We start from the raw sequence: 25,175 nt of genomic DNA, 5'->3' as shown, positions 1-25,175 counted from the left end.
CAGGAAATCGTGGAGTATCTGGCAGACACACTGAAGGGCAACTTGGCTGCCAACCTAAAGCCTCTACATGATCTACTGACTAAGACAGAATGGAAATGGACCAAAGTCCACGATCCGAATTTGTTATACAATTGGGCTTTAGTTGCTGACGACAAGGGGACTGAAGAGGAAAGCTTAGGCGATGATGAACGGTCTGAAGAGCAAGACTTTGACGACGAGGAATATGAGGACTGCCGCTCTGCAGGAGATGAAAGTGAGGAAGGGCTAGATATAGTAGAGTATGACACAGAAGGGAGAGCGATAGAACAAATCAAGGTAGACCCGAGACCCAGGAAGGAAAGGATGAATTGGAGTAAAAAAGGAGTCATGCGGATGGAGTGCGATAGATCCTGGCTAAAACACATGGGAGCCATGGATTACGAGCAAGCCGGAGTAGCACGACCATGGGTGACCCCAGTGCTCAAGACAGATGCACCTACTGAGCTACGGCCCCCTGGGGAAACTTCTTCCTCGAGCGAGGGATGCGAGTTTAACTCGGAGTCGAAAGTCAGCACTGAGAGTGATCCCGAAATACGCCAACCCTCTAAGTTCAAACACACAAAAGGGGACTTGCCAGTCCACCTAAGGCGCAGGAGATTAAAGGAGGAGGCTAGGACGCGAGTGAAGGGCTCAGAAGCAGAGAGGCAAAAGAAGCCGCATGATCTACCTAAACGGTTTACGAAATTTAAAAAGGGTGACGGAGTAGTGATTCTGCCAGGTGCGAAGAGGTAGGGCCAAACTAGTGAATCGATCGAAGGACCCGCCAAAGTCAAGGAAGTCAACTTGGCTGGGGAGGGCGAAAAGCCAAGACCTGTATTCATTGCAAACGATTTGATCGAGGATGAGGAGGCCAAACTTGTTGCAGTCTTGCAAGAGTCTAGTTTGTAATCAAATCTATGATAACACTAGTGTTTCGTATCTACTACATAAGAATTTATTAAGTTCTTATCAAAGACATCCACAAGACAAACGGAGTCTAACCGCCTCGCATCACCCTGACGGGCATGTCGACCGAGTCCGGAGTGGCCCATTGGCCTTTTGTCGGAGTCTGGATTCGAACCCATGACCTCAAGGGCTCGCGAGTTTTGCATGCAACGCCAGGCTCGTTAATAGTCATATATATATTCTCTAGACATGTGAAAATGGTTTTTGCATAACGATGCGTTTGTTTTTAGGCCATGGCCACGATATTTTACCCAACCAAAGACAAAAAGGAAGTAAAGAATTTGTATGTATCCATGATGTCAACGTCAAGATTCAATGGCCATCCACCCATCTACGATATTACAATTTACCTTCAAGAAAATACTTGTAGAATATCATTAACTTATTAGTCTATAAGTTGTATAACTTTATGTATAGTAAAGTATGTCATGTAGACACAATATGTTGTTATGTATATTATCTATATATAATGTTATTAAGTGTGTAATACAATTTATTGTTGTAGGTGGCTAGTATTTAACAAGGCCACTCCTACTAACCTTGGAAATTTAGAATATTTGCAACGTTGTTTGAGTCTAAATTTTAAAAAATCCTAACGCTTGGTGAACCAAGATTAAAGATAGAAACCATGTATTACTCTCACTTTAAACACTTTCCCCTTGTTTACTGTATTTACCGCAGCACAAAGGAGCGGGAAAATGGAGCAAAGGAGCGGGAAAATGGAAAAAAAGGAAATAGCAAAAAAGGCGCAGGATAAAAGAAGAAAAAGGCGTCTTGACCGGTAATCAGACCCCGAAAAATTTAAATGTTCGGGCATGACCCCCAGAAAGTCTCAGTGTCGCCCCAAGACAGCAAAAGAGTAAAAGGTGCACCATTAAATGTGGAAGCGCTCCCGAATCCTTGTAAAAGAGTGCCAGGCTCACTCTTGTGCAAATTGTTTACATTAGTTGGCAATAGGATAAATTAGAATGGTGGGAAATGAGAAATGGGCTTAGGCCAATGGCCGGCCTTGTAAAAAAGGGGATGACCGCCCAAAGAAGAGAGGCTATGTATATAAAGTTCAAAAGTGAATGAGAAGCTCATTCTTGTGTGTGGCAAAAAGTGGCTCTCTTCTTCTTCTCTTCTTCTCTTCTTCTTGGTTGTGTGTGCTTTTGAGAGAGGGTGTGAGAGTGTGAGGGAGTGAGTGTGTGGGAGTGAGGGATCAAGAGGGTGAAGCTCTTCATCATCTCCTCTTCTCTTCTTCTCTTCTCTTCTCTTCTCTTCTCTTGCGCGCGCGGCTATGGAGGATGGAGCTCATGGGAGAGGGATTGAGGTTGCTTGAGCTAGCATCAAGGGTCGTAGAGCAACCGGTGTGCAAGAGAGAGAAGGGTACTCGATCGAGCATCAAGGTAAGCTCACTACACTCATAAGGTAGGCATGGCGCGTCGGCTATGTGAGAGGTAGCCATGGCCGCTCGGCTTGAAACGCTTGATCGATAAGCGGTCCGTAGGTCTCGGGGTAGAGCTTGTAGCTCCCCTCTAGGCACTTGCTGAGTGCACCAGCGTCTGACCAGGGGTTTCCATTGCGTGTCCCTTCTGAAAAACTACCAATCACGTTGTGGTGCTACCTGAGGGGGAAAAGTTGCTATAGATGGAGGGAGCAACTGGAGGATAAGGGGGCAGGGAGGGAGGAGCTGCTGTTTTTGGTGGTGGGGGAGGTGTTGGACACCGCAGATGGTTGGTTACTGCACAGGGAGTGGTAGGTTTTCCGGACGGAGCCGAGATCACGGGATGGGGGCAGCGCGCCGGGGGCCGGGGGGGGGGGGGGGCAGCGTGGGGAAAATGGTAGAGCCGCGGGGGAAGGAGATGGTAGGGGGGTGGTGTGTCCCAGGAGGATAGGTAGGGGGGCGGTCAATTGGGGGCAGGTGCATCAAACGGGGCGAGGGCGGGCGCGAGCAGTCGAGGTGGGGGGGGATCAGTGTGGGGGGTGAGCAGACGGGCGGGCGCGATCAGTCAGGGGCAGTGCGAGCAGTCGGGGTTGAGGGCAGCAGTGCGGCGTGACAGGACGGAGCTACTTGAGTTTTTTCGTCAGAGAGGAGTTGAGTTGAGGAGAAGGGAGATTGACGCAGTGATACCTTAGGAGTGGCTTGCTCCTTGATATGAAAGCCGGCAGAGCCTTGTGAGGTATGGGACGCTAGACTTTCACCAACACGTATCCCCCTACAGGTGGTAGGTAGAGTGGGTAGTGCCCCACATGGGACTTTCTTCACTGTGCAGGATGGGGGGCGTCTGGTCCTTGATAGAGGGCAGCAAGATGAGGGGATAGTTGTCCTTCCATGGAGGAGGATTCGGGTGGTTGGCCTTCAGGGGAAGACATGGCGTCTAGACCCTTATGTGTTCTGGGAGGAGTTTCGGGAGTGGCACTTCTGGATATGGGAGAGTAGGTCACTTCATGAGTTGGAGTGGGACCTTGGAGAATGCCTATGACTGGCCACTGCGATCGCCAAGAAGCCCACGAGGTTCCTGGAGTACACAATCAATATTGGCAGACACGTCCTGATGTAGGACATGGACTGGGCGCCTTCGCGTAGCAGATACTGGGAGGAGCACATCATCACGAATGCTTTTCAGTGGACTTTCTAGCACCGCCTATGGGACAGCTGGAGGCCAAGGAGGGTATTGTATTTCTTATGGTTGTTGGCACATGGAGGCTTGGCAATGGGGAGTTGGTTAGCCCAGATGCAGAAGGATGGAGGTTGTAAATGCTACACACATCAGTTTCTGGAAACTCCAAAGTAGTATGGGAAAATGTATCTTGGTATGGCTACTAGTTTGCAATTCCCATGCACAATCACATTGCAAAGGTCCAATTTATGCAAAAAAGAATGTTTCCTAATGCATTTGGTGCTCCTAGCACGCTAGGTACACATGAGGGGCTAGCCAATTAGATTCAAAGTTGCATATTAGTTAAGGTGGAATTGCAACCGTGTGAAAGTATGAAGCATCGCAATGCTCAAGAGGGAAAAAGGCCTAGAACCTAGTGCAAGTTTTGGGACATTAAGAGTTGAGGTAAAGTATCTATGTGCTTCTTGGTGAAGTTTTAGTAATGTTTCTCTCAATCCCTAAGCAAACCAAGGGAAATTTGGTTTGGAGGCCTATTGGTCATTTATGACAGCAAGAGGTGATTGGAGAGTGAAGGAGATTCAGGGAATCTCATTGTCCATTGTCCAAGATAAAGTGGTGACATTTGCATTTTCAGTTTACGTTAATTTCATTCTTGCCGTAATTGTTGATTAATTAGGTCATTACCAGCCTCTCCAAGGAAGGCTGGTTTCACTGCTCTCTAAGATCATTGTCTTGTTCTATTGGATCTCCAAGAGAGAATCGGGACCTTTAGTATGAAGACTCCCAATCATATTCACTATGACGATGGTCACACAGAACCCATTGCATCTATTTGGAGGGCTAGCATTAGTGGTCTACATATCATGCATTGGGTACCATTATTAGTGGGAATATTGGGTGCCACATTTAGGACATGAGTAGATTCCTTTCACTAGATCCTCTCTGGCTGCCATGTCTCTCATAGAGAAGTGAAGAAAGCTTGTGGATCTGCCTAATGCCATTTTGAATGAAGGATGTCGTCCTCTGATATGGAATATAAATTCCTCCCATGCATCCTTCTCTCCTTTAATGATCTATATGCATCTGCCTCTCCTACCCTCCAAGGCTTCCACCATGTTGAAGTCTCTGCCTGCTATCCAATGGTCCACCTGGGGCAATCATCCAAAACTATCACCTTTCTTGCTGGCCATTTGGGGCATAAATGACCAGAAATCCAATGAGTGCAACCTCCACCTTCAGCAAGACCCACAAGGTTCTCTCTCAGACTAGAATGCCCTAAAAATCCTGAAATATCGGGGTCCATTTCTCTTCAATGCAAATGCACACACTTGCCTGAATCTCTCTCCTAATATTGGTGCCAAGTAGGTAGTACTTTGTCCTAGCAGAAGCTTCCTGCAACATCATGATATCCTCTGAACTGAGAGTTGGTGATCCTATATCATGAGATGGTCCAATGATCCTCCCACTAGTGGTGTACGCAGGTTTTGTCTAATGAGGCTTTGACCTTAACTAAACAGCCATTCTTTGAAGCTTTGTACATTTCATGAAAGGATCCTCATGAGCAGTGTCTAAATCTCTCGGCTTGGCATGGCTTAGCAACCCATGCCTACCTCTGCTTGCTCTTGGAGTTAACCCCATCAAACCTCCTCTCTGCTATTTTTGTGCCTCAAATAGAGAAGGAAAATCCTCGATGTCCAGTGAAACATTTCAGTCATGATAGAACTCCTGCAATATATCCTCTCCCTATAGATGAGCAAACATCTCCTCCGCATGCTGCTGGGTGGCAGGGAGCACTAAAGGTAGCACCTCTAGTGAATCTTGTGGAATATGTACCCTGGCTTCAGAGTTGGCACTTATGACCAAAGGATTTCTTGCTGAGGTTGGGGCCACATGTAGAAATTGGGCTGTAGATGTATCGATGACTTGCTAATATGGTTGTGGCATCTCACACTCCTAGGGACCTGCTAGTCAAAGTCATAGTAACTAGGGCACGGGTGACTAAGGGCCTCTGGATGCAACTTGGACTGTTGCCTAAGCACCAGGTCTGAGATCTCTAACTACTCTCCACTAGCCCTTTGTTTGCTTCCACTTGTGCTCATGTGCTCCCTATCCATCTCTCTATCCATCCTATCCATGCTCTCTCTACCTCTGGTACTGCCCTCTAGTGATGCACCGTCTTTGTTGCTTTCTTTTGCTTCTTTGTGGTCAAGGTCTGTTGCCTCCCAAGAAATTGATGGAAGAAAGAATCCTCTGATAATGGAAGGAATCCTAATCATTTGAGGAAGGGTGTGAACGGATTAGTAGGGAGATGATCCTGGCCAATGGGAATTGAGGGGGATCTTTCGAGAGCAGGTCAATAAAGGCCCTATCTCTATAGATAACATGTCCAAATGCATTGCTGATCTCGGGCCAGTAGGGAGAGAAGTACTTGTCAAGGCCAGGGCATGAGATGGTGATGATGGCACCATCTCCTAGAGAAAAATAGTTTCTGCCTTCAATCCACATGTCAAGATAAGTTACTAATGATTTGACATCAAGCAGGATAGTGTATTAGCAAAACTTGAAAATTTAAACATTTCACAACAGAATAGCCAGTGACAAAAACTTTCACACCTGTTTGCATGCGAAGTGTATGTTCAAGTAATTGGTTATGAAGTGCTGCATCTACATTATGCAATTGCTCTTTCATGTGTAGTGCTGCAGCTTGTCCCACTTCAAGTTGTTTCTTCTCCTATACAAGGTAGAATAAAGTATCAAATCTCAGATTACATCCTCTTGTGTGTTAAACTATAAAATTGTCAAAGACCAAGCTGTTTTTCTTTTCAGAACCATAAACTGTCAAGATTCAAATTTTTTTCTTCTTTGCAAACATATCATACCAAACACCTAAATGCTAGATTGATACGAGATCTGCGATTCTCAACTAAGATTGATAATTTAGATCACATTTATGTGAAGTTTCACTGCTTCGAAAAAGTGCTCCTACAGTCAACATGCAATTATATATGTGAATTACCTTAATAAGTTTGGAAATCAGTACTTGTTTTTCCTTACAACACTGGTCTGGTTTATCTTTTGCCTCTGCAGAATTTTGCAAGGATTCTCTGCATTCATCCTTAAGGATTTCCTGCAGAGAAGGCTTTGTCAGGTTAACCCATTGAGAACTGTAGAACAAAAATGTTGAAAACTGTATTCACAACATTCTAATCATATTTTTTAATAATTCAAATTAGAGATTTCATAGTGCTTTGAATGTGTGGAGGAAATGTCTCTTATGTACTAAATGTAGGCATCTTCCTCACTGTAGTCCGAGATTGCCCATTCAGCAACTGTATCTTACATTCCTTACAATGGCTTGGATAAACAACTATGGGGGGCTGTAGAGCATTGATGAAATGCATCTTACATTCCCTACATACCCTTATAAGATGCTATAAATCCTGGAGATGCATTGACTATATTATTGCATGGCATGATCCTCTATAATGATTCAAGTTGCAAGAGTGAAATCTCCCCTCAAAGAGGTGTGCCCTCTCTAAAACTGAAATTGCAAAATGGCTAAAGTGGAGGGTGAAAATAAAAGAATCACAGGTTTTACTTGCCATTGGATGATGTCCTCCCAAAGTACAAGATGTGTGAGTCTTCAGCAGATCAAATGACACTGAAGGCAGCCCATACAAAGCAGTCTCAGCCCTCCATGACCATGACCAGTTGACAGACAAACAGAAGGTTTCACAGCTTCGCATGCAGTGAAACAGCTTGCCCACAACACAAAGCAGGTTCCCCAGCAGTAGAACAGGTTGCCAGGAGAGAAGAGGTAGGGAGATGAAATGCAGGGTTAGAAAGATCCAGCAACAGAAAACACAGAGATTCATACATGAAAACTGTCACTTACAGCACATAAAACCAGCAAACCAAAAACCACTGGTCATTCGATACCATGTGAGGATGCGTAGATGATTCGAAGGATGAAAACTGATGGAAAGAAGGAACACATGAACACAAGAAACTCAGAATGAACGGGCAATGGAACCCATAAGATGGAGCACATAATGGGTAGTACGATACTAGTAGAGCTCTGGCACAATGATGATCAACAGGAGCCCCACCAGTCTCCATCTCTCCAAGGATGCAAGATGATGTGATACCACAATTGAGAGTGGAGTGGAGCATATATATAAAGCCTCTGGTCGAGACACAAGACAACTGAAGAAACCCTAAAAGCCTCGAGACGAGACACCAGACAACTGACGAGGAAACCCTAAAATAGGTGCCCAACTACCTGTCTTGGCATCCAACTGAAGGCTAAACACAGTGCCTAAAGCCCATGATACATATTAAACTAAAATGTACAACTATTACAATGCATTTTCCTAGCCTCAACAAATACTTCTCGCACCATGTAGTACAAATTGGTAGATCTTTGGGGCGTGTCATCCAGTGGGACAAGACCTTTGCAGATGCAATGGCAGAAGGCCACTGTGAGAACCTGTCAGCAAAGGTTATGGTTCCCACTTCTTTATTGGCCTCTCTTTCTTAGGCCATCAGAATTCTCCTTGGTGCACGGGAGTCTTAGGCCATCAGAATTCTCCTTGGTGCACGGGAGTTTCATGCTCCAGGTGGTATGCTATGCAGGCCTCCCAAGGTAGTGTTTTGCCTACAGGATGGCGGGCCACTTTGCAACAGACTACCCTAGGATGCAACAGAGGATATAGGTTGTGGGGCCTCATCTGGTCTCCTTTCACGATGAGGGGGGAGGACCCTTGCCTCATGGCAGAGATGGCTGCACATGAGCCCCCATCTCCTAGGCCATCAATGCAAAGGGATAGCCTAGTAACTCACATGCAACACCAACACCTTTAGCATCAGGGGTGGTAGCCACGTCTCCTAGGCCAGCTTGGATCGAGCCACTTGCCCACTCCACCCCTCAGTCAATAGCGGTGCATGATGCACTAGTAGTTGCTATTGCCCTTGCAGTTGAGGCCTCCACTGAGTTTTGGGTATCTCAGCTCCAAGGCAGTCAGCAGGAGGGAGGGATTTCTCTCGAGGAGAGAGAGGGGGAGGCTTTGGTATCATAGATCCCAAGTACCCATTAGAGGGTGGGAGCGTTTGAGGAAGAGTTGGATACAAATTTAGATGATTCCTTAGACTCCACTGAGTTCCCTCTCTTCATGAGGCTGCAAAGGTTGGAGCAATGAGACAGAATAGAGTTTATACGAGGTGGTAGAAGAGACAGGCATGGGCCATGGAGCCATTTCAGTCGGAGAGAATGTTCCCCATGAGGATTCTGTGATGGAAAATTCGAGGCTTTAGCAGACAATTGCTTTGCCAAGGATGGAGCTTCATTTGATAGGAACTTCATATTGCACTGGCTGGTGGATCAGTGGATTTCTTTATGCTATAGAAGCACCACCTCTTAAAAGAGAGGATTTCCACTGCAATGTGAAGTTATTGCCAACTGTGGGGACCTTAGAGATCTAGGTAGGGGTTTGTATGTGTTCAAAAGCAGTCATTGCATGCAATTCAGGATTGGGGCATCTAGTCTCAGGTGGGTGAGTGGCCAGCAGGAGAGAAGACAGTTTTAGACCACCCCCACCTGGTCTCTACCTCATGCTTATCATTGGATTGTAGGGGATTTCAATCTAGTAGAGGCTTTGGAGGATAGAAGGGATAGATGCATTGACATTATTAGAGTAGGAAAAGAAGTAGCTTGGGAGAATTTTTTCTTTCATACTAGGGAACAGGGCTCCTAGTTCATGACAGACTTTGGTAGATCAGCTAGTTCTCTTCAATTCTCTAGTAGAGATAGGGTAGTTGGAGCTAGGATCTCTTGGATTGATAGGTTTTATGCTAATGACTAAGGCTATGAAAAGGGGGGTTCAATTGGGATTGTTCATGGTACCACTTTATCAGATGTTCAAGTGCACACGGATCTTTTGGAGGGAGTTAGGGGAACTACTATCAGTGTTAGAGTTCCTGTTCACCTATCCCATGATGAGGATTTGAGGGGGGCTATTACTAAGATCTCACGGGCAAGGCCCTTCTCAGGTCACAAGGCAGTTAGGGACTTCGATGAGTTCTTGTAGGAGATTAGCTCTTTTATTGGCTCTTTTTTTCAGAGAGGAGACCAAGAGTAGGAGAGAGGGCTGCTAGATCTTCATTGGCAGCACTTCAAGAGAGGAGGAAAGAGGACCAAGATGCAAATGGGTGGTAGTTGAGAGGATGCGTGCTGCCCAAGCAGAGATATATGCTATGAAGGGGCCCGAATCAGAGTATAAGTACCATGGAAGGGCTTCTTTCTAGACATACCCAGAGGATGGCATGGACAAACATTTTCTTTACACTAGGTCCTAGACACTCCAGACAAGGTGTTAGAAGACTCAGGAGAGCAGATGGATCTCTTGCCCAAGGGTCACAAGAGTTGGCTAGGTGGCCATAAACTATTATACTACCCTATTGGGCTTGACAAATAGACCACTAGGTTTTGAGAGAGAGGGAGATTGTGTGGTAGAGTACCAGGAGGGCAGTCATAGAGCGTATGAGTAGACACTTGATGGCACGTTTTTAGAGGAGAAGCTTGCCCAGGATTTAGTAGCCTTGCCCTCAAGAAAGTATCCAAGGGACGAGAGATTGGATAGGGCCTTCTTCCTGAGTGACTCGGACTCGGTCTTCATGAGAGTTCTTGCAGCATTTCATGAGATTATGGCATCGAGAGATATGCCAACGAAGCTGTCTGAGGGATTGATTCATCTCAGGTTGAAAGGCAATAGAGATAGATCAGAGATACTCAGTGGAGACTGGTCACATTGCTTGGTATGACATATGAGATCCTTGCTAAAGCGATTACTCTCAAGACTCTCTCTTTTGATGCTAGACCTAATTCCACAATACTCAAACAGGTTCTGTTCAGAAGCATAACATCCTAGACAATCCACAACTCTTGCACGATCCAAGAGGTAGGACCACATTGTGTTCTTGATTTTGAGAAAGATTACAACAAATTCGATTAGGAGTTCCTTGAGGGCATCATACTAAGGATAGTTTTCCCAAAGTAGTGGGTCAAAGGAGTAGTGGCTTTTAATTCTCATGTCATAATGAGGTTCTTAGTGGTGGTTCTAGAGGTGAGAAATTTTGCATTCAAAGGTTGTTGCAAAAAGGATGCTCCCTTGCATCTCTTCTCTTCCTATTTGCAGCAAAGGCCATGAGCTCTTTTCTGAGAGAGAGAGCTATAGGTAGGAAACAACTCTCTGATGGCAGATTGTATACAATCCTCCATTATAACCTGATGAGCTGCCCCCTTTTATGCTGCTACCACCACCACCACAAGCTACCACCCCTTCTTCCATCACCACCACTACCCAACCTATTCCCCCCCACCTTTCCACCCTCCTATCTTGGCTCCGCCTTGCTGCCCGTCACCTCTCCATCCATGGCCGCTAGCTCCGATGCCCAGCTGCTGCCTTTGCCTTGACATCTGCCTGTGCACATAGCCACCTCACTTCTACGCTCTGTGTCCACTTCCCTCCTACAAGGGATGATCTGCTTGTAGTCGTCAGTGCCTTGCAACTCGGCTGTCCTTGTGTTTGCTTGCACTTGTCACCTCCATGCATGTTGCCACCCCTTGCCTGCAGCCTAGCCTATGTTGGCTCTCGCCATCCTACTCTACTTGATCCTTTTCCTAGGCCACCATCCTACTACCTACATCCACCCTCCTCTAATACACCCCTATCCCCACCCCCAAAAGCACCCTCTTTTTCCCGCCTATCTCTGATCCACATGCACACCACCAATTGTTCTCTCCCGTAGCATTCCCTTGGTGAGGCAGTAGCCCACACAAGTGGTCCTCAAATGAATACACACAATGGGAACCTCTAGTTTGATGCTACAACACTCTACTAGCTCCTCCTCAATCACAGGCCTTGCATGTTGTCCTCACCAAGGAACAAATTTAGTCAATTCATGCCACTAAAATGGACTTGGAGGAGACCACAATCTTCAAATAGATCGTGTGGTCACTCCCCCTCCAAAGCACAACTTTAGGATTGGTTACATTCAACCTTGCATATCGGAATATCCTGGATAGTAGAGGCGGTGTTGATGGTTCAAGGCATCTTCATGGTTCATCTCACCTTAGTGGATGTAGTGAGGGAAGTTATTGATAGCTCCTCAGTTGTATCCGCTAAGGGTGTTATCCATATGGTTCCATGGTATAGTGGATTTACAGTTTCAGACTTCAGGCTTCATCATAGGTCCCCACATCCCATCACCCTCCTCTTCCTTGGTCTTTGGTCGAGTGCATTAATAGAGGATTTTGGATGACACTTTGGCACAATGCTTCCTATGTTGGTTTCTAATATAATGATAGGTGCATGGGTACCAAAAGTCCCAAAGTTCTTTGAGATTGAGGCAGCACGACATCAATTTAGACAATAGGTCAAAATAACAACATAGCTCGAAGAGTGCCTTAGACACCATGACTTCAGGCATTGGGCCTCCAAGTGCACACAATTTGGGGCCAAGGCCACATAGCAGGCAACTGAACAAATGGAGGATGATAGATTTATTACAGTACGACATTGTTGTGGTAGGGGGGAATCAGGGCCAACAGGCTCAGTAGCAGTAGCCCTAGCAACGTCAGAGCGGACGATCATGCTAGCCCCATAAAAAGGAGGCCCCCCATAGCAACACCTTCCCTCACCATATGTGAGCACTATCACACCGCAACCCCCCACCCTAAACACACCACTCTCCACCCCCACCCTCCTCTTCGGCCCCATGCTCCTCCAAAGCAGACTCCATAGCAGACCGCTGATCCCTCCTGTGACATTCAACACCCACCTTCATCTCCACCACTAAATACTACTCTCCCTTGCCCTCCAAAACCCCTCCACCCACAAGCAATGATGAGCCCCACACATCCATATTCCCCTCCCCCTTCACAAGTGGCCCTTTCCATTGTGAAGCTAGTAGGCTGTAACTTCCCATGACATGCCCAACTCTTATTACAAGAGTTCTATCGCTATAGACCGTAGATGTACACAAGAGTTATGGGTTATGGGGAGTTTCCACTTCCTTTGGAAATGGGGATCTTTGTAATAGCCAACTCCTGGAGTGGTAGGACACACCTACTCGCCCCTCTAGATGGGCTAGATTGGTGGATGGTGTTGGGTATTTCACTCATGCCTCACTCACGCCTATGCTCACATAGGAGTGTCGGTGATCAGTAGGAAACTGGGGCACTTTTTACTCTCGCTAGGAGAGGTTTTTTCCCCAGATTTATGGTATTATTTCGTATGTGCTTATGAGACACACTTATGGGCACTTACCGTGTTCGGGTGTGAACACCCCCTACAACCCTAAGGTTTAAGGGTTGTACCTTGTACTTTCATTTTACACTCTTTCAATCTATTGCCCTGGGTGTCGTGCTTCACTCTCATACTATCTACTGGTTTTCTGTGCTGAGCTTCGATCCTATCCTCTCTCACATTTGGTATCAGAGCAGCAGTGGCTCTGCTCAGCTAAAGCTTTGTTCAGCTTAGCTCCGTGGTTCTTCTCAGCTCAACCTGCCCCACGACCTGTAGCAGTCGCCAGCGTTCTGCTCGTCACCTTTGCAGTTCGTAGCCTGCTCAGGCCACGTCAATCGTTAGTCTGCAGCCGCCACGTCAGCCGTTAGCTGCTGTACGCTTCGCCAGTGCCGGCCAGCAGTGCTGCCTGCATCTACTTCCTGTGCCATTCGTTATCAGTCGAACGCCCCAGCAGTAAGGCCTGTCCTGTACCCTCGTCATCTGTGCCCTTGCCCCTGCAGCTCGTTTGTACCCGCCAAAAGAGCCGCATGCACCTGCTGAGCTCAACCTGTCGTGCCCCGCCAGACGTCCCGTCAAACAGTCAACAGTCCCTGCCAGACGTCAACCGTTCCCAGCTCAGCCTGACTGAAGCACTGCCTGTACCCATCTGTGGTCAACGATAGCTCGTAATTTCAAAGGTTTTTTTTTTTAATTTTCAATTTTTAAATATCAGAATTAATTTCTGGAAAAGGGGGTTCCTACGCAGCAGGCACAGCATTCAGAAATGTGTTTGGGACACTTTGGATGCAAATTTCTTGGGCACATTCATAAAAATTTTTAGGGCTTTCATGTTTTCTGAGGACATTGGCATATGCACTGCAGTTACAGCCAGAGAAAGACTGTTTTGAACAAATTTAAGGCAGAAAATTTTGGGGATTTTGCTGGTACAATGTTGCTGAACACTAACTGCACATTGAATTGCGTGCATGAAAGACAGCTTTGACAAAGTGCACCTCTGTATACTAATCGCAGAAAGTTATTTCCTGCAATTTCTGGAAATTTTCAGATTTCTAGTGTGGTCCTGCTTTGACATTGCTCTTTTGCTTTTTCTTGGTAATTGATAATTATGGAAAATCAGGGAGGAGATGTCTTCACCTATGTATCCAAAGAGGATAGATTGGACGGAAATAACTAATCACTTTGGTCCTTCATGATGAAGAATGTACTTGTGGCCAAAAATCTTTGGGATTATGTCAGTGGAGAAAAAGCTCGACTTGGAGTTGTGGCTCTAGCTACTCCTCCTCCAGGAGGACGTTCACAACGAACACCTCAGCCTGCTCCACTTCAACCACTTCCACAAAGAACAATAGCTCAAAAAGCATGGAATACACAGGATGCACAAGCTTTGTCACTGATTGCATTGGCAGTTCAGTGGTCAATCATCCCCCACATTTGTTCAGTAGCTTCTTCACGAGAAGCTTGGCTAACTTTGGAGCAGATGTTTGGAGGCAAGAATGAGATTCGCATCTCTTTCTTAAAGAAAGAGCTAGAGACATTGAAAATGGATGAAGGTGATTCTATTCAGGATCACTTGAACAAAATTCAGGACTTGCGAGAGCAACTCATGAATGTTGGTGAGTACTATTCGGATGCACAGATGATATCTACCACTTTGAACTCATTACCTCCTTCATACTTGGCTTTTCATATGGCCTTAAATCTCAGCATGAGGATTGCTGCACAGCAAATCACTTTTCTTCAGCTAGTGAGTTTGCTTCTAGAGGAGGAGTAAACAAGAAGAAATAGTGGTGTGGATGCTTTAGCCTCTAAGCAGGCTTTTATGGCTAGACAAAAGGGCAAAGGCAGCCAAGTGAAGAATGCTCTGCAAAGTTCTGGAACTTCTGGCACATCATAGACAAGTAAAAAACAAGGGGATACGCAAGCCAAAAAGGGCAAATGCCATTACTGTAAGAAGGCAGGCCACTACATCACTGAGTGCAAGAAACGAATCGCCAAGGAGGAGTCAGGAATGTCTATTTCTGATGCTCCTTCCACCGCTACTGAGTCCGCGTCCTTTGTTGCAAACTGGGACTATTGTTTTTACACATGCAGTTATGACATCTCTTGGGCAAATCGAGCATTTAGCTCTACTGAGGATACAAGCACTTGGTTGTTTGACAGTGGTGCTTCGAGGCATATTACGTATCGCACAGATTTATTTGCATCTGTTCATGCAGCTCCAGTTGGCAAGTCTGTACAGTGTGCCAACAATGCATCATACCGTGTTCGAGGTATTGGGGAGATTGTGCTCACAACCATTGATGGCTCTATTCTCCACTTACAGGATGCTTTATTTGTGCTAGGCATAAAGAAGAATCAGCTCTCTATTTATTATTTGGCATGTTGTGGATTGCAGGTCACATTTGATGATGACATACGCATGGTGAGAGACAAAGAACACATGAATTTGGTCTTGACAGGCACTTTATGTCATGTAATATACGAGTTGGATGCTCTTTCAATTGATCACTCAAGCGTATTTAACATCCACTCTTACTCCTGCTATGATACAGGCAAAGTTATGGCATGCTAGGATGGGGCATGTGAACTTTGGTAGCTTGATGCGCTTGCAGCATACGTAGATGCTAGATGGATTACCTCTACTGGAGAGACCTCTTGACCACTTGTGCTAAAGATGTATTTTGGGAAAAATGCATCATTTTTCGTTTCCTAGTGATGTTGCTTTTAGAGCAAAAGCCAGATTGCAGTTAGTGCATTCAGATGCATGTGGGCATATGCAGACAAAGTCATTGGAAGGATGTTACTATTTTGTGACTTTTATTGATGACTTTACTCGATTTTACTGCGTCTACTCTTTGGTCAAAAAGTCAGAAGTATATGATGCATTTTTGGCTTTTATTGCACTTGTTGAAAACCAGTCTGGTTGTAAAGTTAAGACTCTCCGTCGTTTGGACCGAGGGAGGGAGTACATATCCTCTATGCTGAATTCCTTTTTGAAGCAAAAGGGCATTGTCCATTAGTACACTACTGCTTATACTCCATAGAAGAATGGGGTTGCAGAGAGGAAGAATCGGTCACTCATGGAGATGGCCAGATGTATGTTGAAGGCAAAAGCTTGCCTCACAGTTTTTGGATGGAAGCAGTGATGTGTGCTTGCCATGTTTTGTACAGATGCCCACTAAAGCTTTGAAGAAAATTACACCTTTTGAGGCTTGGAACAGTTGGAAACCTTTTGTTGGATACTTTCATACCCTTGGGTGCCTTGCATATGCACATATTCCAAAGGTACTCAGAAAAAAGTTGGATAACAAGGCTGTTAAATGCATTTTTGTGGGTATAGCAGGGAGAGCAAAGGCTATAGACTCTATGATCCTATTTCTCAAAAGGTGTTTGTCAGTAGGGATGTACTATTCGATGAAAAATCAGAATTTTCCCTGGTTGGTTTAGACACATATCAGGCTGCCCATGATGTATTTGAAGGGCTGCTGCCCATCACATTTGGTGATTCAGCTGGAGTTTCAGCAAGTGAACTCAATGTTCAGCCAGCTTCTCCTATGGAAAATGTAGAAAATTAGCCATTGGCTGATCTGAATATTCAGCAAAGTACTGAAACTGAAATTCAGAAAGAGCTTATGTACAATTAGGAGGCAAGACAAATGCCTAGATGGTATTTACAGATTATGAAAGATAGTCATCTGGATGCACCCATGGCTGGTCGTACTAGAAGGAAAGCTTGTATGCATGATACTGCACATACCATGGAGTTTGTTATGGCAGCAAGCACCCTTGATGATGAGGAGCGTGAATGTTTTGAGGATGCACAACAGAGTGTGCATTGGATGGCAGCAATGCAAGCTGAATTGGATTCTATCATTAAGAATCAAACATGGGATTTGGTGTCTTTGCCATTTGGGAAGAAAGCCATTGGAACAAAATGGGTCTACAAGCTGAAACGAAATGTAGATGGATCCATTGACAAATAAAAGGCAAGGCTTGTAGCCAAAGGCTATGCACAGAAGAAAGGCATAGACTATCAGGAGACATTTGCTCCTACTTCCTGTATGATGACCATTAGGTCTATGGTTGCTTTGGCTGCTCATTATGGATAGACTGTGCATCAGTTGGATATTAAAACTGCATTTTTACATGGGGAACTTCATGAGGAAGTATTTATACAGCAGCCCATTGGTTTTGCAGTTGAGGGCTTGGAACACTTGGTCTGCAAGCTGAAAAAAGCTTTATATGGTTTAAAACAAGCTCCTAGAGCTTGGTATGCAAAGATAGATGCTTTCTTGCTTAGCCAAGGGTTCATAAACAGCTCATCTGAGTCTACCCTTTACATATGTAAAGAGGGGAGATCCATGTTGATCATTTGTCTTTATGTTAATGATCTCTTGCTTATAGGGACACATGTTGATCAGATTTCAGCATTTAAACAAAATTTACAGCAAACTTTTGACATGTCAGACTTGGGGTCTTTGCATTATTACTTGGGCATTCAGTTCATACATGATGCTAGAGGTATTGGGTTATCATAGTTAAGATACATTGGTAAACTTCTTGAGAAGTTTGGCTTACACGATTGCAAGCCAGTCTGTACATGAATGGAACCTGGACTTAAACTGTTACTACATGATGATAGTGATTTGTTTGATATACATACATATGCTCTAGTAGTTGGATGTCTTATTTACTTATGCAACACTAGGCCAGACATATAGTTTGCAATTTCAGCCCTGAGCAGATATTTGTAGCAACCACGCATGTCACATTGGCAAGTTGTTAAGCATGTCTTGATTACTTACAGGGTACTAGATCTCTTGGATTGCTTTATGCCAAGGGGGGACCTTTGCAATTACATGCTTACAGTGATTCTGATTGGGCTGGTGATTATGAATCAAATCACTACACTAGTAGCAATTGTTTCTTTCTTGGCTCGTCTTGCATATCTTGGCTTAGCAAGAAATAGTCCATTGTTGCCACATCGTCATGTGAAGCTGAATACAAGGCAGCTTTCACTACCACAGTTGAATGCGTATGGATTAGATGCTTGCTAGCTGATCTGGATGTATCTGTTTACGGAGCCTACTCCTTTGTTCACTAACAGTCAGAGTGCCATTATAGTGGCACGGAACCCAGTGTTTCATGCACGCACGAAACACATTGAGATACACTATCGCTTTGTCAAAGAGAGGCTACATCATTAGTAATCTGGCAGACATCTTCACCAAAGCTCTTCCTCGTGAAAAATTTAAAGCATTTCGCAATGCTTTAAATTTGATCTCCTTTGGTGGTGGATGATCTAAAGTGAATGAATATAAAATATATAGTGCTCATGCACCAAACACACCATACAGTGAATATGGAACCTTGAACTCTCATATCTCTGGGATCAAGGCACAGATTATGAGCTGTAGAGTGTGTCGTACTCGAAATGGATCCTGAATAGTAGCAAAGGCAACCTCCATATGTTGGACACCAGTAAACGCAGCCAAGGCTGGATCTGATGCATACAGAAGTGCAAGAGAGAGAAATACTAAAAAATGCATGTACTCGATGAGAGAGCAAAATTGAGCAACAGCTGTTAGGTGCAAACACAACTTGTGGAAAAGAGAGAAGATTAGGGTAGCAGCCAGAAACTATAAATGCAACGTGTGGAGGAAAGAGAAGATCAAGGCGACAACTCCAAACTGATGGCGACAACACCAAATATTAACATCACAATCAAATGCAAGAAATAGATTATAGGTGATAGCTCCAAGGTAGGAGGCAACAACTACAGACAGGTGGCGAAGGCTAGAATTAGATGCCAAATGGTAACAGATGGCTGGGCTCTGACCGTGATGTCCTCTATGAACAGGATGTGGACAACAGAGATACGGCTCTTGAAACCTACAAAAATGAGATTAAGGGAGAGTGATGGGTTGCATGCCTATTTATAAAGTTTGGGATACCCAAATTAGGGTTTTGCATGTGGAACACATTATCTCTCTAGGATCACGTTTCTTTTTAAAATAAGAAGGTTTCTTGATTAATTAAGCGTGTTTTGGGGCTGTTTAAGATAGGCTAATGTATTTGTAGCTCAACACCTCCTCTCAGGTTCAAAATTGAGCCGTGAGAAATAAGCCCCGCCTTTTTTTTTCTAGTTAACCCAAGGTGTTCCACCCCAAAGTAGTCAAGGCATTGGAAAAAGGCTATACATCAGTTGCTCAGTGACCTACTAAGACTACAGAGATGATGGTCATCTTACCAAGGGAGTCCAAGTGATCACCCTAGAGAGTCTAGGGCATTGGACCAAGGGTGCGTGTCGGCTGCCTAAGGATCTATGAAGTCTTGCAAAGGTGGATGGAATCAACGATAGATTGTTTTTTTGGTTATTTAAAGCGCTTTTGGTTAAAAAGATTTAGAAAAAAAAAAACAGATGTTTGTTCCATTGAGTCACTGTGTTCGAAGTATGGGAAAATAAGGATGGATAGTCCAACCACCTTCATAAAACAAGTAAAACAATTTCACATACTACTAGGATAAGTACCTAGGGATTTCTAAGAGGGGGTGTGTGTGTGTCAATCTTATGGAGAGTATGTGGAGAGAAAGGCAAGATGGGTAAGCAAACAAGTCAAGCAAATCCAGCATGCAAGCATAGGGAAAAATTGCCTTGGACTACTATGTGCAATGCTACGAGTATGGTGGATCTAAAGTCGACCACTCCAAGGGTGATTAAAAAGGGATAAATCCATATAGATGCATGTTTATATGAACAAAATGTCAATGCATGGGATAATGCAAAAGAAGATGCAAGTATTCATGCTCATGCAGAATGTGATGCAACGGTGCCACTTAGACGGTGCCAACGCAGGGCAATTGTTAAGTTACCCAAGCGTCCTTTTACAATCAAGTCATCTTGATAGTGCATATGAAGTTATAAATGTCCATAATGTATAACACAAAGTAAATAAATGTCTGAAAGTAAAAAACTATAAGTATTATCACTCTAATTATTGAGAGAAGAAAATCGCCCCCTCTCAAACTAGAAGGAGAAGAGAAAAACACCCTCTCCCCATCAATCAAAAGCGATAGAGGAGGGTGTATCCAAGCCAATCTGTAGTAGAAGATACTGTAGAACTAGCTTGTTCACCGCCTCGGTCAAAATATTTACAAAATTATTACTAGACAGCACAAACTTTAGGCGTATAGTGTCTAGCTCGACCTGCTCTCTAGTGAAGCAGTAGTGAACTACCACATGCCATGTCCGAGGGTGATGATGGGATTGCCCGCAAGGGCAATGGCACTTTGGTTCTCGTAGTAGACAACTGTAGGTGACTCACGAGGAAACTGTAGTTCGGCCAACATGTTCCTCAGATAGATGGCCTTCATAGTAACATCAAAGAGAGCCCGATACTTTGAATCGGCCATGGAAGCCACCACTGTCTCTAGTTTACAGCTAGACCAAGAGATGGATATTGTATCCAAGGTGTAGAGGTAGCATCCATGGGAAAGTCAGGTGTCATGATTTCCCGTCGAGTCAGAATTAGTATATCCCTACAATCATAAATCATGACCATAAGTTAGTCCATAATTATAGGTACACCTTATATATTTTAACACATGAAGACAAGCAATCGAATGAGACATTCTAGGTACATTAAAATATTGACTAAGCAAACTAATTGAGAATACAAGATCTATCCTAATATGAATTAACCAAAGTAATTTCCCTATACCAGAATGATAGATATGAGCATCAAAAGGTTGACCTAGGGTATCCTTGTGTAGATGGACAGTGGGATCTAGAGGCATGGCTATGGGCCGTGTTTGATCAGTACAATACTATTCTACCAGTTGTAGGATATACTTTTATTGTGATAGAAAGATACTTCCCTTAGATCTAACAACCTCCATCCCCAAGAAATAAGACAACAATCCTAGGTCTCGCATCTCAGTGCCGCTACGTCAGCTCGTCCCCCATGCCTCGACGGCTTGTGACAGCCCAGTGTCCTGCCTATCCGTCTTTCCCCCCACCCCGACAGTCCCCCCCCCCCCCCAATGGATTCGACTGCCTTTCTCCGCCTACTCCATTCCCCCCGCCATTCCACCCCTTGCTGGTCCCCCGCCCCACCTTGCTGTCCCCCCTCCCCCCTGGCGTGCTACCTCCATTCGCAATCTCGGTAGCATCCCCCCTCCCCCCCAACTGCCAAAAACAGCAGCCTTTCCCCCCCTCACCATTGTTCCCCCCCACCCTCCAGTTGCTCCCTCTCCTATAGCAACTTTTCCCCTCAGGTAGCACCGCGACGTGATTGGTAGTTTTCTCAGAAGGGTCACGCAATGGAAACCTCTGGTTAGACGCCTGTGCACTCAGCAAGAGTGCCCCCCAGTCAAACACCTTGCGTGTCATCCTCTCTGAGGAGTAGCCGTTCGAGCTAAGGAGCTCAAGCTAAAGGAAACAACGATTTTATGGTCAGGTAGTAGGACATTCCCCAGCCAGGGCCAGGTTCTAATGGGCCAAAGGATCTTCATGGTCAGACTCAGTTCCGCAGATACAGCTCGCGAGTTACTTGCTAGTTCACCATATGTGTCCACAAAGGGGGTCATATATATGGTCCCTTGGTACAGTGGCTTTATTGCTGTGGAGGCATTTGCACTCCACAATAGGTTTCTTCGGCACCTAGTTACCCTTCTTTTCCCCGGCCTGGCGATAGAGTATCGCCAGTTGGTGGAAGACTTTGGATGGCTCTTTGGCACTGTCCTTCCCGATCTTTTGCGGATGTAGTGATAGGAGCAGGAGTCCCAAAGGTACGGGTGGCAGTGAAAGAAGTCAAGAATATCCCATAGTTCCTAGAGATTGAGGCGGGCGGACACTCCTTTAGGCAGCAGGTCATTGTGACGAGGTAGCTAGGGCAGTGCGTGTGCTGCCACGACTTTGGGCATTAGGTAGCAGTTTGTACGTGTTTCGGAGCCAAGGCGGCTTCGTCGACAGGCCCACAAGTGGACGTTAACGGCTTCACATGGGTCCAGAGACGACAGAGAGGGAGACGACAAGGGGGAGGCAGTGAGCTCCTCAGACCCAGCCTCGATAGCAGGGAGCAAGTGGGTGAGCGACGCCCCCTCAACAGAGAACTATATAGCCCGCCCCACCCGAAAGGACCGTAGCCCCCCACATCCACTATCCACGCCATAGACTACCTCACTTGAGATCCCACATCCCCCACACACCCCCCCCCCCCATCCCATGCTCCCCCCACCCTACTAACCCTGGCCCACAGCCCCCCCTTTCGAGGGCCACCAGCCGCGCCCTCCGCCCACCCCCCCCCACCCCCAGACCTGCCATGCACCTCCATCCATCCCTCGATCCTCCTCCCCCCCACCACCTCCCCTATCGAGCACCCCCCCTGATCCGCACTTAGTATAAGTGTTCCCCCCTAGACCCAACCCCCCTCCTCCCACAGGAGGTGATGAGCCACACACACCTACATTCTCCTCGCACCACCAGTCTTCCCCCTCCCATACAGCCACCAGCTCATCCACCCTTGCCGCCCGTCACACTTTCTTGAGACAAGCACAACTATTGCCACAAGAGTTCTTCCGCAGTGGCCCATGGTCCTACCTGAGAGTTGCGGAGTGCGGAAAGTTGCCACTACCTCTAGAGGTAGGGATCTTCGTGGTTCGTAAGTTAAGAAGGGGCAAGGTCCATCCACTAGCACCACCGGATGGACCAAACTACGCCTTTTTTTTTCAGTTCTCTCACTAAAGGGGAGTGGACAACTACATAGATAGAGGAAGAGTTGAAGAGTCAAGCGGCAGACCACATCTTCCAGTGGATGGGAGAAGAAGGACTAGCACTGTTTGCATAACAATGGCCTGGTTGCATGATGAAAATTAACTAGTGGGTTGGTGCCAAGGTCCCACACTTGAGCATTATCTTTTCAAGCCCCTCCATAGTGGAGAGCTCCGAGGGATGTGATTGAGTGGCCCCTGGCATAGGTGGCCCATTTCTACCAGTGTACAAAGTCATGACTCTCAGCATGGCTAATAGATGCATTGATAGTATCACCTAGAGAATCTATCACCTCTATGGTCCGGCCGAGGGCCACCATGGGGGACTGAAGTTCACCATCTAGACCGGCAGCAAAGCATACTTGCATGCCTCATAGCTTCTCCTCCTCATCAACAGCCTCCACACTGAACACATGCTTGTTTGGTCAGTCACAGGTTGCCCCATGAGCTTACACCTTGCATCCTAGAATGTGAATGGCAAGGTTCTCTTCCTTGACCTTTGTGGATCTCTTGATCAATTCGCTAGATTTTACTTCTCATTTACCTCAAGAAAAATGACCACATGGCCCCCTTCTTGAATTGATTCAATCTATTTGGGAGATCTTGCGATTTCTTTTGGTTGTCATCATCGGAGTTTTCTTCAGTCTCCAACACTTTAGATGCACAATTTTCCTTCTATCTCAATTCATATGAGTTTCCTTTAATCTTGGTTCATCCATCACCTTAGATGCACAAGTTTCCTTCAATCTCCATTCATTCGAGTTTCGTTTAGTCTCAATTCATCTAAGATTCCTTTAGTCTCCACCGATGTAGATGCATGAGGAGACCCCCTTGCATTTAGGCAATGCATCAGATCAAGTCACCTTTAGCTTGTAGACATACTTACACGGCAATGCTTATTTGCCCTTAAACAAAGGAATGAACTCCCATGCAGCATTCTTTTCCAAAGAGTCCATCTTTGATTACATAGCCCTTTGCCATATATGATTGTCATCCCTAGTCATAGAATCAACATAATAAGAAGGATCACTATATAATGTGGCCACGACATAGACTAGAGATGAAGTATATCTATCTGGTGGTCTAGAAACCCTTGTAGAGCTACGTAAAATTGGCTCAACAAGAGCCTCTAGCTAACCCAGTGGGGCATGCGATTCCAGGAAGTTGATTGTTCGATAGGAGCTGCAGCCTACCCTTGCTGGACGGATCAACATCTTACTTCTACAGGAGCACAAGCTCACCCCCACCCAAGCCCAGCGCGTTTGGAAGGTACTTCCAGGCAACTCGCACACTTATTGGGAGCACACCATAGGTGCCCACGGCAGGAGTGGAGGTGTATGCACCTCCATCGGCCCAAGTCTCACAGCCTATGTACAAGACCACGGGACGATAGTGGCAGGGAGGGTTCTATGGATCAGATTGGATATTGGAGACTCGTACCTTGGAGTCCTCAATGACTATGCCCCTACAGACGTTAGGGCACACAACAGGTTCTGGGTGGAGATCACGGATGGACTCCCAGAGGTGGACTCCTGGATCATTGGAGGAGACTTCAACAACCTGGAGGCTTTGGAGGACCAGTAGGGCAGAGGCAAAAACTACCAGGGCATGGCTGGGGAGAAGCAAGAGGCATGGGAGGTCTTTCTGCTAGCAGTAGGAGCACGCGATGCCTGGAGAGACCTTACCTTCCACAGGAGGGAGAGATCATTGGACTTCTCTTGGGGATACAGGCAGCTAGGTGGAGTCCTCCTGGAGCGGTTGGACAGGTTTTATGTGGGAGAGTGGGGAGCCTCTCGTGGAGGCCAAATTGAGCAATTGGCAAGCACCATGTTGTCTGGTCAGTGCCCGGTTCTCCTGACACTTCCTTCCCCAGCATCCGCCCTAGACATACGATCCTGTCGAATCCCTGACTCAATCTATAGGAGGGAGGAAGTGACGAGACAAACAGAGCAAATTTGGACCAGGGAGTGGGATAGGAGGGATCGGATAGCAGAGGAGGTTGCAGAGGTCCTAGCCGAGTCGAGCAGAATCTGCGAAGAGGCAGCCATACAGGCCAGGTAGCAGAGCTGGGAGGAGGAGAGAGCACTCCGGCAGGACCTTGCAGCGACACAGAGATTATTACAGGAGGCACCAGGGGATCCCACCCTCCATGCATAGGAAATGCACGCGTGAGCAGCCATTACTCGCCTAGAGGACAGGCACTCAGAGTTCGCTTTCCGAACCTCAGTAGCCTCCTGGGCACGGAAGGGGGACACGATGTGCAAGGAGTTCTTCTAGGTGCACTAGCCTCACACCGCAGGAGAGCAGATACGCAGCCTTCGGGATCAGTATGGGAGGACTCGTTCTAGCTCAGACGAGGCCATAGAGATTGCCACTGACTATTACACACGCCTTTTCCAGCAGGAGAGCTTCAGCTAGAGGATAGACATGTTGACAGTAGGTCTTGGATCACATCCCGTCCCTCGTCAACAGAGGAGATGGGACACTCCCTCCTAGCCCCCTTCACAGAGAA

General features: G+C 46.0%; 1 protein-coding gene across 1 annotated transcript in view; it reads right to left on the bottom strand.

Moving 5' to 3' along the window:
* LOC148019318 (uncharacterized) overlaps positions 1–25,175 on the bottom strand; it is a 204,429-nt gene that overhangs the window by 47,499 nt on the left and 131,755 nt on the right. Inside the window, exons 11-12 of the mRNA XM_087660921.1 lie at positions 6,604–6,714; positions 6,201–6,318 (exon numbers count right to left, since the gene is read on the bottom strand). Of these exons, the coding sequence (XP_087517047.1) occupies positions 6,201–6,318; positions 6,604–6,714 (229 nt within the window). The remainder of the gene's footprint in view (positions 1–6,200; positions 6,319–6,603; positions 6,715–25,175) is intronic.

Source organism: Lygodium microphyllum, chromosome 20 (assembly GCF_053477565.2).
Source record: "Lygodium microphyllum isolate KBCC chromosome 20, Lygodium_microphyllum_v1.1.10, whole genome shotgun sequence".
Classification (NCBI taxonomy): domain Eukaryota; kingdom Viridiplantae; phylum Streptophyta; class Polypodiopsida; order Schizaeales; family Lygodiaceae; genus Lygodium; species Lygodium microphyllum.
This window is presented reverse-complemented; position numbering and strand designations above follow the sequence as displayed.